Source organism: Mirounga angustirostris, unplaced genomic scaffold (genome assembly GCF_029215605.1).
Source record: "Mirounga angustirostris isolate CCGP_5_RB_7025 unplaced genomic scaffold, mMirAng1.0.hap1 SCAF_9, whole genome shotgun sequence".
Classification (NCBI taxonomy): Eukaryota; Metazoa; Chordata; class Mammalia; order Carnivora; family Phocidae; genus Mirounga; species Mirounga angustirostris.
Window position 1 is genome coordinate 40,488,550 of NW_026991717.1, and position 13,309 is coordinate 40,501,858.

The 13,309-nt window shown below is 53.9% G+C and overlaps 1 protein-coding gene across 3 annotated transcripts in view; it reads left to right on the top strand.

The window, feature by feature from the left end:
- Positions 1 to 12,058, top strand: part of IGDCC4 (immunoglobulin superfamily DCC subclass member 4) — a 38,795-nt gene extending 26,737 nt beyond the window's left edge. For 2 of the 3 annotated variants that reach the window (XM_045899845.3, XM_064570287.1), the window contains 9 exons: positions 113 to 214; positions 2,130 to 2,313; positions 3,058 to 3,185; positions 5,118 to 5,288; positions 5,540 to 5,677; positions 6,398 to 6,503; positions 7,221 to 7,449; positions 8,213 to 8,374; positions 9,120 to 12,058. In XM_045899845.3, coding sequence (XP_045755801.1) covers positions 113 to 214; positions 2,130 to 2,313; positions 3,058 to 3,185; positions 5,118 to 5,288; positions 5,540 to 5,677; positions 6,398 to 6,503; positions 7,221 to 7,449; positions 8,213 to 8,374; positions 9,120 to 9,530 — 1,631 coding nt within the window. In that variant the 3' untranslated portion in view covers positions 9,531 to 12,058. The remainder of the gene's footprint in view (positions 1 to 112; positions 215 to 2,129; positions 2,314 to 3,057; positions 3,186 to 5,117; positions 5,289 to 5,539; positions 5,678 to 6,397; positions 6,504 to 7,220; positions 7,450 to 8,212; positions 8,375 to 9,119) is intronic. The other variant, XM_045899846.3, reaches the window with a different exon arrangement.
- Positions 12,059 to 13,309: the final 1,251 nt, after the last annotated feature.

Below are 13,309 nucleotides of genomic sequence, written 5' to 3' on the forward strand. Positions count from 1 at the left end.
CGGTGGGGACCTGGGCAAGCTGGGCACGGGAGTTGGGAATGGAATGCTCTCTGGGGATGAAAGAGTGGCCTCGGGGGTCCCTCTAGCCAGTGACCCCCATGACCTTCCCCAGCCCCTGGCCGGCTGTACGAGGTGAAGCTCGTGGCATTCAACAAACATGAGGACGGCTACGCAGCAGTGTGGAAGGGCAAGACAGAAAAGGCTCCCACACCAGGTGAGGGGGCTGGGGAAGGAGAGGGAGGAGGGCTCCGTCGAGGGGTCTGTGTGCCACTTCCTTTCCCTTTCCTCTGGGCCAGCCCTGGTGGTCAGGCCATCCGGTAGCCTCGGCCACCCCCAGACCCATTCTCTTAGGCTCAAAGGTCCTCTTCTAGCCCCAGACAGCCTCTGTTGCAGAGAGAAACTTCAGTTGGTGTACTGTCTTTCAGGCCAGCTACCGGATTTTCATTACCCATGAGCAGTGCTGATCTGGAAGGTTTGGACAGAGAGAAACCCCATAGTTGGTCAGTGACTCCTGACCCTGTTTGATCTTTAAACATTTTTTAAAACACATCCACCTACCTACAACATACTGTCTATCAGATTGTCCCTCCACGCTGGGCAGGGAGAACGTCCCTATGTGGCCCATCAGGAAACGGAGGCTCAGAGAAGTAAAGGGACTTGCCCAAGGTCACACAGAGCCTAAACTAGAACCGGGACTCCTGGCTGCCCAACAAAAGTCTGTCCACGATAGTATACTGTCCCATGGCTCTGTGTGGGCCACCCTGCTTGCCCATCATGACACCCCCTTGCCCCTGACTTCCCAGGCTGATTTTCAACCATGTGTTTTATCGAAGGGAGCACTCAACCCAGAGCCAAGAAACCTGGGTTCAAATTCCAGTTTGTTCATTCAGCAAATCTTTTTTACCGTCTACTACCCTGTTCTGGAAATATAGTGATGAACAATGCAGATAAGGTACCCACTGTCATGGAGTTTGTTTTATTTTATATTTATGTAATAAACACATCATCCTATAGCACTTACTATACAGGTCTTAGCTCAGGCTGCTTTAACAAAAATACCCTAGTTTGGGTGGCTGAAACAACCATTGCTTTCTACAGTCCCAGAGGAAGTCCAAGATCAAGGCACCAGCAGACTCAGTGTCTGGTGAGGGCCCACCTCCCGGTTCATAGACCATAAGCCATGTTTTCATGGGGTCCTCACATGGCAGAAGGGGGGCTGGAGAGCTCTCTGGGGGCTCTCCCATAAGGGCACAGTTACAGACTGACAGTTTGTGCCCTTCCCCTGCCCCCCAATTCATACATTGAAACTCCACCCTCCAGTAAGGAAGTAAATAAGGTTAGATGAGATCAGGAGGGTGGGGCCCTTATGAAGAGGATTGGTGCCCTTTTACAAGTCACAAGAGAGCTCACTTCCTCTCTCTGCTCTCCTCCGTAAGATCATATAATGAGGAGTTGGCAGCCTATAACCCACACGTGGGCTCTTACCAGAACTTGAGCATGCTGGCACCCTCGGCTCAGACTCCGGCTTCCAGAACCGTGAGAAATGAATTTCTGTTGTTTGTAAGCCACCCAGTCTGTGGTACTCTGCGATAGTGGCCCGGATGGACAAAGCTAGGCACTAATCCCGTTCATGAGGGGCCGCCATGTGTTCAAATTTCAGCATGTGAATTTGGGGGGGACACAAACATTCAGTCCATAGCAATATGCCAGACACTTTTCTGTATACATAACAAATATTAATTGAATGCTCATAACAACACCATGAAGGAGGGACTGTTCTCAGCCCCACTGACAGAATAGGGAATGGAGGCAGAGAGAGGTTAAGCAGCTTCTCCCAGGTCGCACAGCTAGTACGCAGCAGAGCTAGAATTGGAACCCGGGCCACCTGGCTCCAAACTCTGTGCTTTTAATTGCCATAATTTGCTGCCTCTCTGTAGTGCAGTCTGCTCTATGTATGGCCTTGGCAAAAATCACTGAAATTCTTGGGAGCCGTGGAGAATGATGCTACCCAACTCCACGGGACCAGAAGACAGAGGGTGAAAAAAAGTACCTTGGAATCGCGAACCACTACCCGTATTTTGGTATGAGTGTCCCCCCTCCTTTCCCCACACTCTGTTTTCACCTTCCAGACTTGCCCATCCAGAGGGGACCACCCTTGCCCCCTGCCCACGTCCATGCGGAATCAAACAGCTCCACTTCCATTTGGCTTCGGTGGAAAAAGCCAGACTTCACCACAGTCAAGATTGTCAACTACACTGTGCGCTTCAGCCCCTGGGGGCTCAGGAACGCCTCCCTGGTCACCTACTACACCAGGTGGGGAAGCCAGCCGATGCTGCCACGGGGCCGGAAGGCAGCAGATGGTGATGAGGGGAGGGACCCCGGGCATTCAGGAGCCTTTCCTGGCTCGCGTGTTGCACTGGGGCACCCTGAGGGTCTGCTGGTGCCAGGTGGAAGAGGGGAGGCCATCCTATCCCATCCCCTCCCAACAGAGCCTCGCACTCAACCGCAGGGAACGTGATGCAGGACAGACCCATTTCTCCAACCTCAGAGGCCTCCCGACATGAGGGGGAGGAGACAGCCCTGATGCCGTCCTGAGACGGCCCCCAGTCAGATGGGGAGGCAGAGCCCCGGAGGAGCTGCTGGTTAGGCAGAGGAAAAATCGCATAAAAGTATCATTGAAGACACAATAAAGCAAATAAAACAGATAGAATAAAGTGGGAAGACATAATAGCTGTGTACAGCTGCAGCTAAAGTACCATTAAGTCAAGGAAAAGATGCATCAGAGATGGATCCTTGGGTGGACAGTGACTTGGAGGAACCCAGGAAGGTTTCCTGGAGCAGGGGGCCTGGTCTGGAGATTTGGACAGACTACCCTGGGAGCAGCATACATCCAGACCTCCCTGTAGGGCCCCTGGGTGGTGTCCGTGGCCCCCCTGCCCGTGAGTCCGTGCCCTGCCCAGGGTAGGGCCTGGGGCTGGCTGGCGAAGTGGATTTGGTTGGGCCTGTCCTGGCAGGAGGGTGCCCTGAGAGCGCTAGTTGCATTTCTCGCCTTGGCAGCTCTGGAGAAGACATCCTCATTGGTGGGCTGAAGCCATTCACCAAATACGAGTTTGCGGTACAGTCCCACGGCGTGGACATGGACGGGCCTTTCGGTTCCGTGGTGGAACGCTCCACCCTGCCTGACCGTGAGTGGCCCCCTTGCCACCCATCCATCTTTTACCTCACTCCTTCTTGTCCCGACGGCCCTCTTTTTTGACATGTCCCTCGGAACCCTGTTTCTGTTGCTGGCTTTGCATTCACGTCGGCCAGTCCTGTGCTGGTCTTAGCCACTCACTCCTAAACATAATGAGATTTAGAGGAGGGGCCTCTTGTATGAGACGGCCAAGACCTCACTGAGCTAGTGACCAGGGGCCAGGTCAGGGAGGCAGGTGTCCTAGATTCTGCACGTGAGGGCTCCATCCTGCCCCTGACACACAGGGAGGCTTGGGCAGGTCCCTTCCCCCTTGGGCCTCTGCGTCCCCCTCTGTAAAAGGATGGAGGCATTTGCTGTGCACGTCTGTGACTCTGGAGCCTCTGGAAATGGCATTCCAAGACAAATGGACTTTTGTTCTCATAGCAGAGGCTCTTTGGTTCTGCCGGCCCTATAACTGTTCACCTTCCCATCGACAGAAGACCTTTGTCTCAGGATCCGAAATAGGAAGATGTGCGTGGGGTGTGGTGCGAACACTGTGCACTCTCATGCGTTTGCTTACACGTTGTCTCCCACCCACCTATGACTTCAGTTGTGATGGTCTTTTTTTTTTTTTTTAAGATTTTATTTATTTATTTGACAGAGAGAGATACAGCGAGAGAGGCAACACAGGCAGGGGGAGTGGGAGAGGGAGAAGCAGGCTTCCCACTGAGCAGGGAGCCCGACACGGGGCTCGATCCCAGGACCCTGGGATCATGCCCTGAGCCGAGGGCAGGCGCTTAACCATCTGAGCCACCCAGGCGCCCCCTGGTTGTAATGGTCTTAACCTGCGGAGGGGGTGTAGGGGGCCCCAGTGTGTTCTCAGGAAGCTTCCTGGCAGCACTAGCTGTGCAACAGACGGGGATGTTTTCTCCTTTTGCAGACGGGGGGACTGGAACTGAGAAGCTGAGAGGCAAGGAGGCTTCTGGCAGCCTGCGATGCTGTGGCTGTCTCATGCCCCAGAGCCCTGGGTCCCCATCCCACCCTCTGCTGGGCCTTCAAGCCCTGGAACCCCAAATCTCTGTCCCTTTCCAACTCACTAGTCACCTGTGTCCCTCCTCCTTCTCTCCCTTCCTCATTCACCCCTACCCCCAGGATCAGCTTCTTCTCTAAAAACAAAGCGCAAACAAAACCACAAAGGTTGTTCCCATGACCCTCGGGACCCGTGTCAGGGGCAGACATAGGCAAAGGCTATACAGGGCATCAACTGATTTTACTTGAAGATCGGGGGGGGGGGGGTAGCAAGGGGAGTTAGGAACTTTCTTTTTTTTTTTTTAAGATTTTATCTATTTATTTATTTGTCAGAGAGAGAGCACAAGCAGGGGGAGTGGCAGGCAGAGGCAGAGGGAGAAGCAGGCTCCCCGCTGAGCAGGGAGCCCAATGCGAGGCTCAATCCCAGGACCCCGGGATCATGACCTGAGCTGAAGGGAGACCCTCAACCGTCTGAGCCACCCCAGGCGTCCAGTTAGGAACTTTCAATGATAAATAGTTTTAAACACTATTTTTAGGTTAAACTTTACCATGGAACAGAGGAGAAACTTAGTATGAGAGTTCAAAATAAAATTAAGCCTTCCAGAAAATTTTGAGCTCTGCCCCTGGGCCTTTGGAATACCAGACAGTCTCCTCCACCTTTGGAAGTATTTGGGTGTGGAAATTTGAGACCTGCTCCAAGGAGTGAGGAAGAGTTTCTGAGGGGAGGAATGGTAGTGAACCACCCCCCCCCCCCCGCCTCCCGGCCAAATGTTTTCCAGAAACTCACCAGTTAGAGATCAGATCTCATTTTGCTTTGTGGTTTGTGGTTTGTCCTCATGCCCTGTCTCCCAGCTGGCCCCCGGAGCTGGGGCTCTCAGTGACTGTGCCTCTCCCCATTTCCTCCCCTGCACCCCAGGGCCCTCAACACCCCCATCTGACCTGCGTCTGAGCCCCCTGACGCCGTCCACCGTTCGGCTGCACTGGTGCCCCCCCACTGAGCCCAATGGAGAGATCGTGGAGTATCTCATCCTATATAGCAGCAACCACACCCAGCCTGAACACCAGTGGACCCTGCTCACCACGGAGGGTGAGGGCTCCCACCCCAGGGCATCTGAGCGAGAGCTTCCCCACCCTCTCTCCCTTTTCCAACCACTCCAGTGGCTGGGTTAGTGGTGAGAGTGTGGCTGAGGTTTGTTCCACGGGTTTCTAGAAGAAGCAGGCAGAAGCTAGTGCTCGAGTGGGAGAGCATACCTTCTTACTCCCATTTTCCAGGCTACCCCTGCATCCCGCACCCCCCAACCCTCCAACCCTGCTTTCCTTGCTTCCCCCTGCCCCCAGGAAACATCTTCAGTGCTGAGGTACATGGCCTCGAGAGCGACACTAGGTACTTCTTCAAGATGGGGGCGCGCACAGAGGTGGGGCCTGGGCCCTTCTCTGGCCTGCAGGATGTGATCACTCTCCAGGAGAAGCTCTCAGGTATGAGGGCAGGGAGGGAGGAGTAGGTCCACCCTAGGACAGCCTGAGGTCTTCTGAGGCCCCTGGAGTTGACCTCTAATGCTAAAGTCATCTCTTCCAGGGCCCTGCCCCCAGGTACAACTACCCTTTCATTGTTTTGGACAGCTGGCTTCGTAGTTTGGTGGGGAGGGGACAGATTTGAAGGGGAAATGGATGCAGTTCAGTAGTGATTCAGTCAAGAGGTCAGATTTATGGGAGACTGGCTTGGTTCTTTGGGAGACTGCTTTGATTGGAGGATCGGCTTGGAGAGGTGACAAGCTTTATGGGGTGGGAGAGGGCAGCAGGACTGGCTATGTGATTTGCAGGGCCAAGTGTGAAATGAAAACGTGGGACCCTCATTAAAAAATTAGAATTGCAAGGTGGTGGTAGCAGAACCTTCAACCAAGCGTGGCGTCCTTCTGAGTGTGGGCCCCGTGCGGCCGCTCTTGTTGCAGACCCACGGAACCAACCCTAGTGTGTTTCACTGAGAGGCCAGGGTGACAGAGAGAGATCAGAACTTCAGATGTCCAGTGGGGAGGACAGTCAGAGAGGTGGCGGTGGACCCCTTCTTGCAGCAGCAGATTTTTGTGTCCAGAGGGTGAGACCAGTGGTCTCCCGAGGAAGCCACAGAAATCCTGATCTATGAACCCTGGACCTTGTCCTGGCCTTGACCTGTTCTGTCCCCTCTCTGACCCCCGCCAGACTCCTTGGACGTGCACTCAGTCACAGGCATCATTGTGGGTGTCTGCCTGGGCCTCCTCTGCCTCCTGGCCTGCATGTGCGCCGGCCTGCGCCGCAGCCCCCACAGGTGGGTGAAGGGGCCAGTCTGCCTGCAGAGAGGAGAGGTTTCCAGAAGGGCAGCAGAGATGAGAGGGCAGGGAAAGTGGCCACGACTTGCCCGAGGTTCCCCCAGAGGCCCCACTGAAACTAAGACTCTGGGGTGAAGGGATTGGGGGTGATGTCCTCATGAGAATGGGGAGGGGGTTTAGGGGAGCCCCAGCCTACCTCTTCAGCAAGGGCGAGCATAGACAGAGCTGCCTCTTCTGCCTCTGTAGCCACCAGCATCTTGGAAAGAGGGACCCCAAATCTCTAGATACTTGGAGCTGGGGGGAGGGGAGGAGGAAAGGTCCCATTTGCAACGACATGGCTGTTTTTTTGTTTTGTTTTGTTTTTTAAGATTTTATTTATTTATTTGACAGAGAGAGACACAGTGAGAGAGGGAACACAAGCAGGGGGAGTGGGAGAGGGAGAAGCAGGCTTCCCGCTGAGCACGGAGCCCGTTGTGGGGCTTGATCCCAGGACCCTGGGATCACGACCTGAGCCAAGGGCAGATGCCTAACGACTGAGCCACCCAGGTGCCCCTGTCATGGCTGTTTTGAACGTAGTTTCTTAATCATTACCCATACAGGGAAACCAAATTCCAGAACAGGAACCTACCCAAGAACATAGGCAGGATTAGACCCCAGGCCTGCCGCCGCCCCTCACTTTCTGAACACTGTGCCTGATTCTCTGTCCTCCCTTCCAGAGATGCCCTCCCAGGCCTGTCCTCCACGGCCAATGCTGGGAACCCCGCACTGTACTCTCGAGCCCGCCTTGGCCCCCCTGGTCCCCCAGCTGCCCATGAACTGGAGTCCCTTGTGCACCCCCGTCCCGAGGACTGGTCTCCACCGCCCTCAGACATCGAGGACAGGGCTGAAGTGCACAGCCTGATGGGGGGCGGTGCTTCCGACTGCCGGGGTCACTCCAAGAGAAAGGTAAGCCTGGAGCCTGGGTAGGTCAGAGCCCCACACTACAGCTCGTTCCCAGAAAGGACACCAGGGGGCGCGAGAGCACAATGTGTGACCCCTGGGAGAAACTCCTCCGCCCTCCCCTTCCTTTTCCCAGGGCCAGCTGCAGAAGAAAAGGCACTCTCTCTCTCTTTCCTCCCTGAAAAGGTTGGCAGGGTAGGGAAGCAGATGGGCCTCCACCCCTGGCAGAATAGGTCAGCCTGGTTCTCACGGAAGGAGGGAAAGGCCCCCAGTGGACTGTTTGCTGGTGACTCAGTGTGGCCACAACACCCTCCTCATCCTGGGAGCTGGAGAAACCTCTAAGACCCGGCCCTCCCCAATATGAAGACAAGAGGCTGGTCCGCTTGGCCATGACCAAGTGAGACCAGGACCTTGATAAGGTGGGCCCACGTAGGGCAGGTCCCTTCCATGCCAGCAGTGGTGGCTCGTCCTGCCCTTCTCTGAGGAGCCTGTCCAAACCCTTGGGTGCTTCCTCCCTCTTTCCCTGCCTTTGTGGTGAAGGAGACCGTGCCTGGCTTGGACACCTCTAGGCTTTGCCAGAGCCTGTGGTAATGGGCTTTTCTGCAGGAGGACTTCTCCATCCTCACATTCACCCCCAGACTCTTGGCCCCTCCCCACAGCCTTAGCCGGGAGGTGGCCAGGAGGCCAAGAGTCTCCATCTACTTCCCTCTCTTAGGCTGCCCTCTCCCAGCCAAGCCCTCAGTGCTCCCATGTCTTTCTCCCCTCACAGATCTCCTGGGCTCAGCCAGGGGGGCCAAGCTGGGCAGGTTCCTGGGCAGGCTGTGAGCTGCCCCAAGCAGGTGCCATGCCTTCTCTGACCCGGGCTCTGCTGCCCCCTGCTGGAACGGGGCAGACACTGTTGCTGCAGGCTCTGGTGTATGAGGCCATAAAGGTCAGTGTCCTGGGAGGGCGGGGAGAGGAAAGGAGAGAAGGAGCTCTGTGCTTGTGAAGAGCAAGGAGTGACTTTTCTGGTGACCCCTGGTGGTAACTTCCATGGGGATGGAAGTCTAGTTAGGAGGCCCCTGGAGTCTCTAAAGGTGGGTGCGTGGAGGGCAGGCAGTTTGCAGCAATCTGTCTCACTTGGGTTAAAGACAGTCGCTCCTCTCCTGATGGCCTAAGTGGGCCCCAGCAGTATTACCATGGAGCTGAGCGTGGGCCTAGGCTGAGTGCGTTCTGCCCTTCCTCCTGCGCGCTGAGGCTCTGACTAAATCTGGTCCTTTTGGAACTCTGGGCAAGGGCAGATGGGTAGTATTCCATTCTCCCTTGCCTTCACATGGGCCTGATCATCATCTCTTGTAGGACAGTCGTTGTGCACCGGGGCTTGGGGGAGGGGGTCAGTCCTTCTCTGCCCCAAGTATGTTGGTCATTCTTTTTTTTTTTTTTTTTAAGATTTGTTTATTTATTTGAGAGAGAGAGAGCAAGAGAGAGAGTGGGTGAGGGCAGAGGGAGAGAATCCTTAAGCAGACTCCCCACTGAGCACAGAGCCAAAAGCCAGGTCAATCCCAGGACCCATGAGATCATGACCTGAGCCAAAACCAAGAGTTGGACTGAGCCACCCAGGCACCCCTGTTGGTCATTCTTCTGATGATCACTCTCAGCGATGGTCACCTTGTCTTTACATTCTCTGCTCTGACCAGGGCAATGGCAGGAAGAAGCCGCCCCCAGCCTGCAGGAATCAGGTGGAGGCTGAAGTCATTGTCCACTCTGACTTTAGCGCATCCAAAGGGAACCCTGACCTCCACCTCCAAGACCTGGAACCTGAGGATCCCCTGCCTCCGGAGGCTCCTGACCTCACTTCAGGAGTCGTGGATCTAGGGCAAGGGGTAGACTGGCTGGACAGGGAGCTGGGGGGGTGTGAGCAGGCAACCCCTGGGCCAGACAGACTCACCTGCCTGCCAGAGGCAGCCAGCGCTTCTTACCCGTACCCAGACCTCCAGCCCAGTGAGGCTCTGGAGGAGGCCCCCGGGAATAGCTGCCAGCCAAAGGCCCCCTGCCCTCTAGGAACCAGCCCAGGCCTGCCCAGGGCCCCCGTCCCCTCCTCTGCCTAGCTCCCCCAGAGGGTGCAGTTTGGGGCAGGCTAGTATGGATCATGGGACATGGCACGTGTGGCCGAGTATGTACACCCGTGCACCTGCAGTTCCTGAACATCGTCACGCCGTCTGGAGCCTCCTGGGGTGCTATGGCTGAGGGGCAAAGAAGAAATGGAGTATCCACTTGCCCCCCCCCCCCCCCCCCCCGTGGCACATGTCCTGTGGGAGGGACCTGGGAGGCACGGCTATATGGGATGTGCACATGTGCGTGTGCTAGCTGCTGAGCTGGGAGATTCTGGCCTGGTGGTAGTCCCTGTGGCCTAATTGATCCTCCAGGTCAGGACAGTGCCTCAGAGTGGTCAGTCCCCAGCCCTGTGGGCGCCCCCCCATCACCCAGCCATTTATTACACACTCTGAGAGTGTCTGCAATGCCCTGTCTGACAAAGACAGCCCCGGCCCATTTTCCCTTCTGGCTGGGCTGAGTGCAGGAGGCTCTGAACGCCTAGGGTCTTCGTTGCGTCACTACCCATCACCCACATCCCTGTTGCCCAAACTGAGAGGGTGACTCTGGCCCTCCTCAGAGCAGCTCTGCATTTCATTTGTCATTTGGGAAGTGCCTGGTTTTGGAAATCCGCTTGCCCTGGCTCTCCTGTCCTCTCTTCCCCTTCACTACTCTTGGGCTGTGTCTCCGGTCAGCGCCCGGGCCCCCAGTTCTCCCCAGTTCTCCTGCCCCGTGCTTCCTCCCAGATACGCTTTCCTTTCCTCTGTCTCCTGTCTGTCCCTGCTGTCTCCCACACCTCTCCCGGACCACCTGCCTGGGCTCAATCTCTGCATCCTTCCCTAACAACATGACTACCTCATGTCTGCTTTGAGGCCATAGCGTGACTTCTGTGTCCGCCATTCACTTCCCCGGCCATCGTCCTGCCTCTCTTCTCCCTGTGCCGCCATGTGCCCCCTCCCCAGGCAGACACCCCCAGTGCCCCCAGTGCCCCCAGTGTGAGTTTGGAGACGATCTTCCAGTTTCCCTTGCATCTTTCTCCGTGGGATTGAGGTAGGAGGACTCTCCTTGGAGTTGGGGGATCCAGGTCACACAGGGGGACTTCTGAGACAGGGAGAGGGGCAGGGAGGCAGGGTTGCTGGATGGAGGGGGTTTGGGACCTTCCTTCCCAGCTGAAGCCAAATGGGGAGAAGGAGAGTGGGGATTAGGGGCACCCCAGCTGAGCAGCTTCCCTCCCACTCTGCACCCCTGGAACGGGAGCTGATGGATGGGGGTGAGAGGAGTTTCACCCTCTGGGGGCTGACACTGAGGCCTTTGCACAGGACAAGGGTGATTGGCTCATTTCATTTTGTTCGTTTGTTGTTGTTGTTGTTTTCTTTAAATTCAATCCTAAAGTCATTTTCTGTTGACCTGTCACACAGGGACAAGCTGGGCTTCTATTTCCCGTGTAGACAAGACAAGGTCATTTATTTGGTTTTGCACCCCAGCCTCTCCTCGGAGCGTAGGATGGGGGGGCTTTTCTCCCTAAATGCATCTTTTTAACGATTGGCACATCAAGGGTTAACTCCGGCTTCTGGGCCAAATGAGAAATAACCAGTCTATCTTTCCCTTTTCTTTCTTTCTTTCTTTTTTTTTTTTAAATGGTGACATGTCTCTCAAGCAGAGTTGCAGCTCCCTCAGACCCTTTCAGCATCTGTGTTTATTACACTCGGGTGTCACTCCCGACTGACATCCGCACCTACATTTCCTTCCCTCCCCTGCTTCAGCCAGCCTGTGATAGAGCTGCAGATTATTCATGCTGGTTTGTCACTTGTACCCTTTCTGTGACATCCAGCGTCACCGTGGCCGACACCACCGTATGTGTTTCGCCACTGCTCTGAAGGTCAAAAGCCTCGTTTTATTTTGCTGGTTTGATTCCCCCAGCACCCCCCAAAAGGAAAAAAAAAAAAAAAACTGCCCTGAATCAAATGGCTGTTTTAACAGTAGGCTCTTAGCATTACACCACATAGTCATTTTTCATGTTCTTGTTTAACAGGCACTGAGGTTCTGGTTTAAATTAAATAGCTGCAAATGAGACAATTTATAACCCATTAGGTTGGGTGGAAAATTGTTTCTCAAAAGCAAATAAGTAATAAATCTGGTATCTGCCTATAACTCACAGTTGATAAGAAAGTGGCCATTACTCACTAGCATTATGTATGATTTGGGCTCTGGGTAATTTGGAAGTGTTAGGTTTGTGTCTTTGTAGCAGTATTTTTATTAGAAAAGAGTCTATTGGCCTTTTACAGGGTATTAATCCCTTTGTCACCTACCATCGATGCCTTACGTTTTTTGAGTCTCATTTAGAAACCTTCCTTTTCTTGATGCATGACAAGTGTAATCGGTACCTGCTCATTTATTTGTCTGTATTTAGTTTATGCTATATTATTTAATTCTTTTCCCAGCATTTTTTCCTCCTCACAAATATATTCTTTAGGGTTAAGCCAAGGCATTGATCATGTATCTGTCCCTATAATGAATTAATAAACTATTTTCCAAAAACGTGGAATGACTAGAATTTCCTCAGCCTTTCTGTCCTAGAGAATGTGTTTCTTGCCAGGATGGGAAATGTTGGGTTTTTGAGAGTAGAGAGCCAGTGGTCATGGAAAAGAACCAGACCATCCTTCTCCCTCAGCAGGCACTTAGGAAAAAGACTTAAACTTAGGAAAGATGCTTTCTTTGATGGCACTCTTTTAGCTTCCTGGGGAATCTCTTTCCACCTGGGCACACATTTTTTTTTTTAAAGATTTTATTTATTTATTCATGAGAGACAGAGACAGAGAGAGAGGCAGAGGGAGAAGCAGGCTCCCGAGGAGCAGGGAGCCCGATGCGGGACTCGATCCCAGGACGCTGGGATCATGACCTGAGCCGAAGGCAGACGCTTAACCATCTGAGCCACCCAGGCGCCCCACACATTTTTTTTTTTTAACTTTCTTGGGTGCAAAGGAGAAATGAACAAGCAACTCCAGAGATTTGGGCTTAACAATTATTCTTCTGTGTAACTCTGGTCTCCAGAGCTGCTCGTGGTTGCATATTCACACATATGGACACTGTGCCTACAAGCTTAGAGACCCATGCACGCACACTCATCTTCATAAACACCCTTGGATCCATTAACTCAAACATACACGCAAAACTCCACACCCACACCCCTCATGCATCTCAGGATGATGGTTGGCAGATGCTCTGCTAAGATCTTTACAGAGCCTGGTCGGTGCATGCTTTTCTACTGAGGGAACCAAGAGCCAGAGGCTGCCCTGCCCGGGACCACCCCTAAAGTGGCTGATGGGCCAGACCCGTGTTAACTGACAGATCATAGGGAGAGATACTGCACATTTTGCATGCAGCAGAATAACCATTATTTGCATATCACTCTCAGACCAAGGGCTGTGATAAAGAAGAATTAAACACTTGTCAAAATGAATTTAAAATGACAGCAACTCAGGACACCAATTTGACCTCTCTTGAGTCTAGGACAAGCCAAGAAGGGGTTGTTGAGCATTCAAGCCCTGCAGGAGGGAAGTCCAGGACTTTGGGCCCAGGCAGCACCACCCCCCCCTTTCCTGTGGCCAGTGGAGGCCCATCACTCCTGCCCTTCCTCACAGTGAAATTGGTTTGGGGTTTGGGTGTGTCCCCTGACCTTGAATTTCTCCACTTCCTCCCATTGCTCACTCATATGCCTCAAGTCCTGCCTCCTAGACTCATCTTTCAATTGCTACTGAAGAGTAAGGAGTCCCTGGGCTGCGCAAACCCCATCATT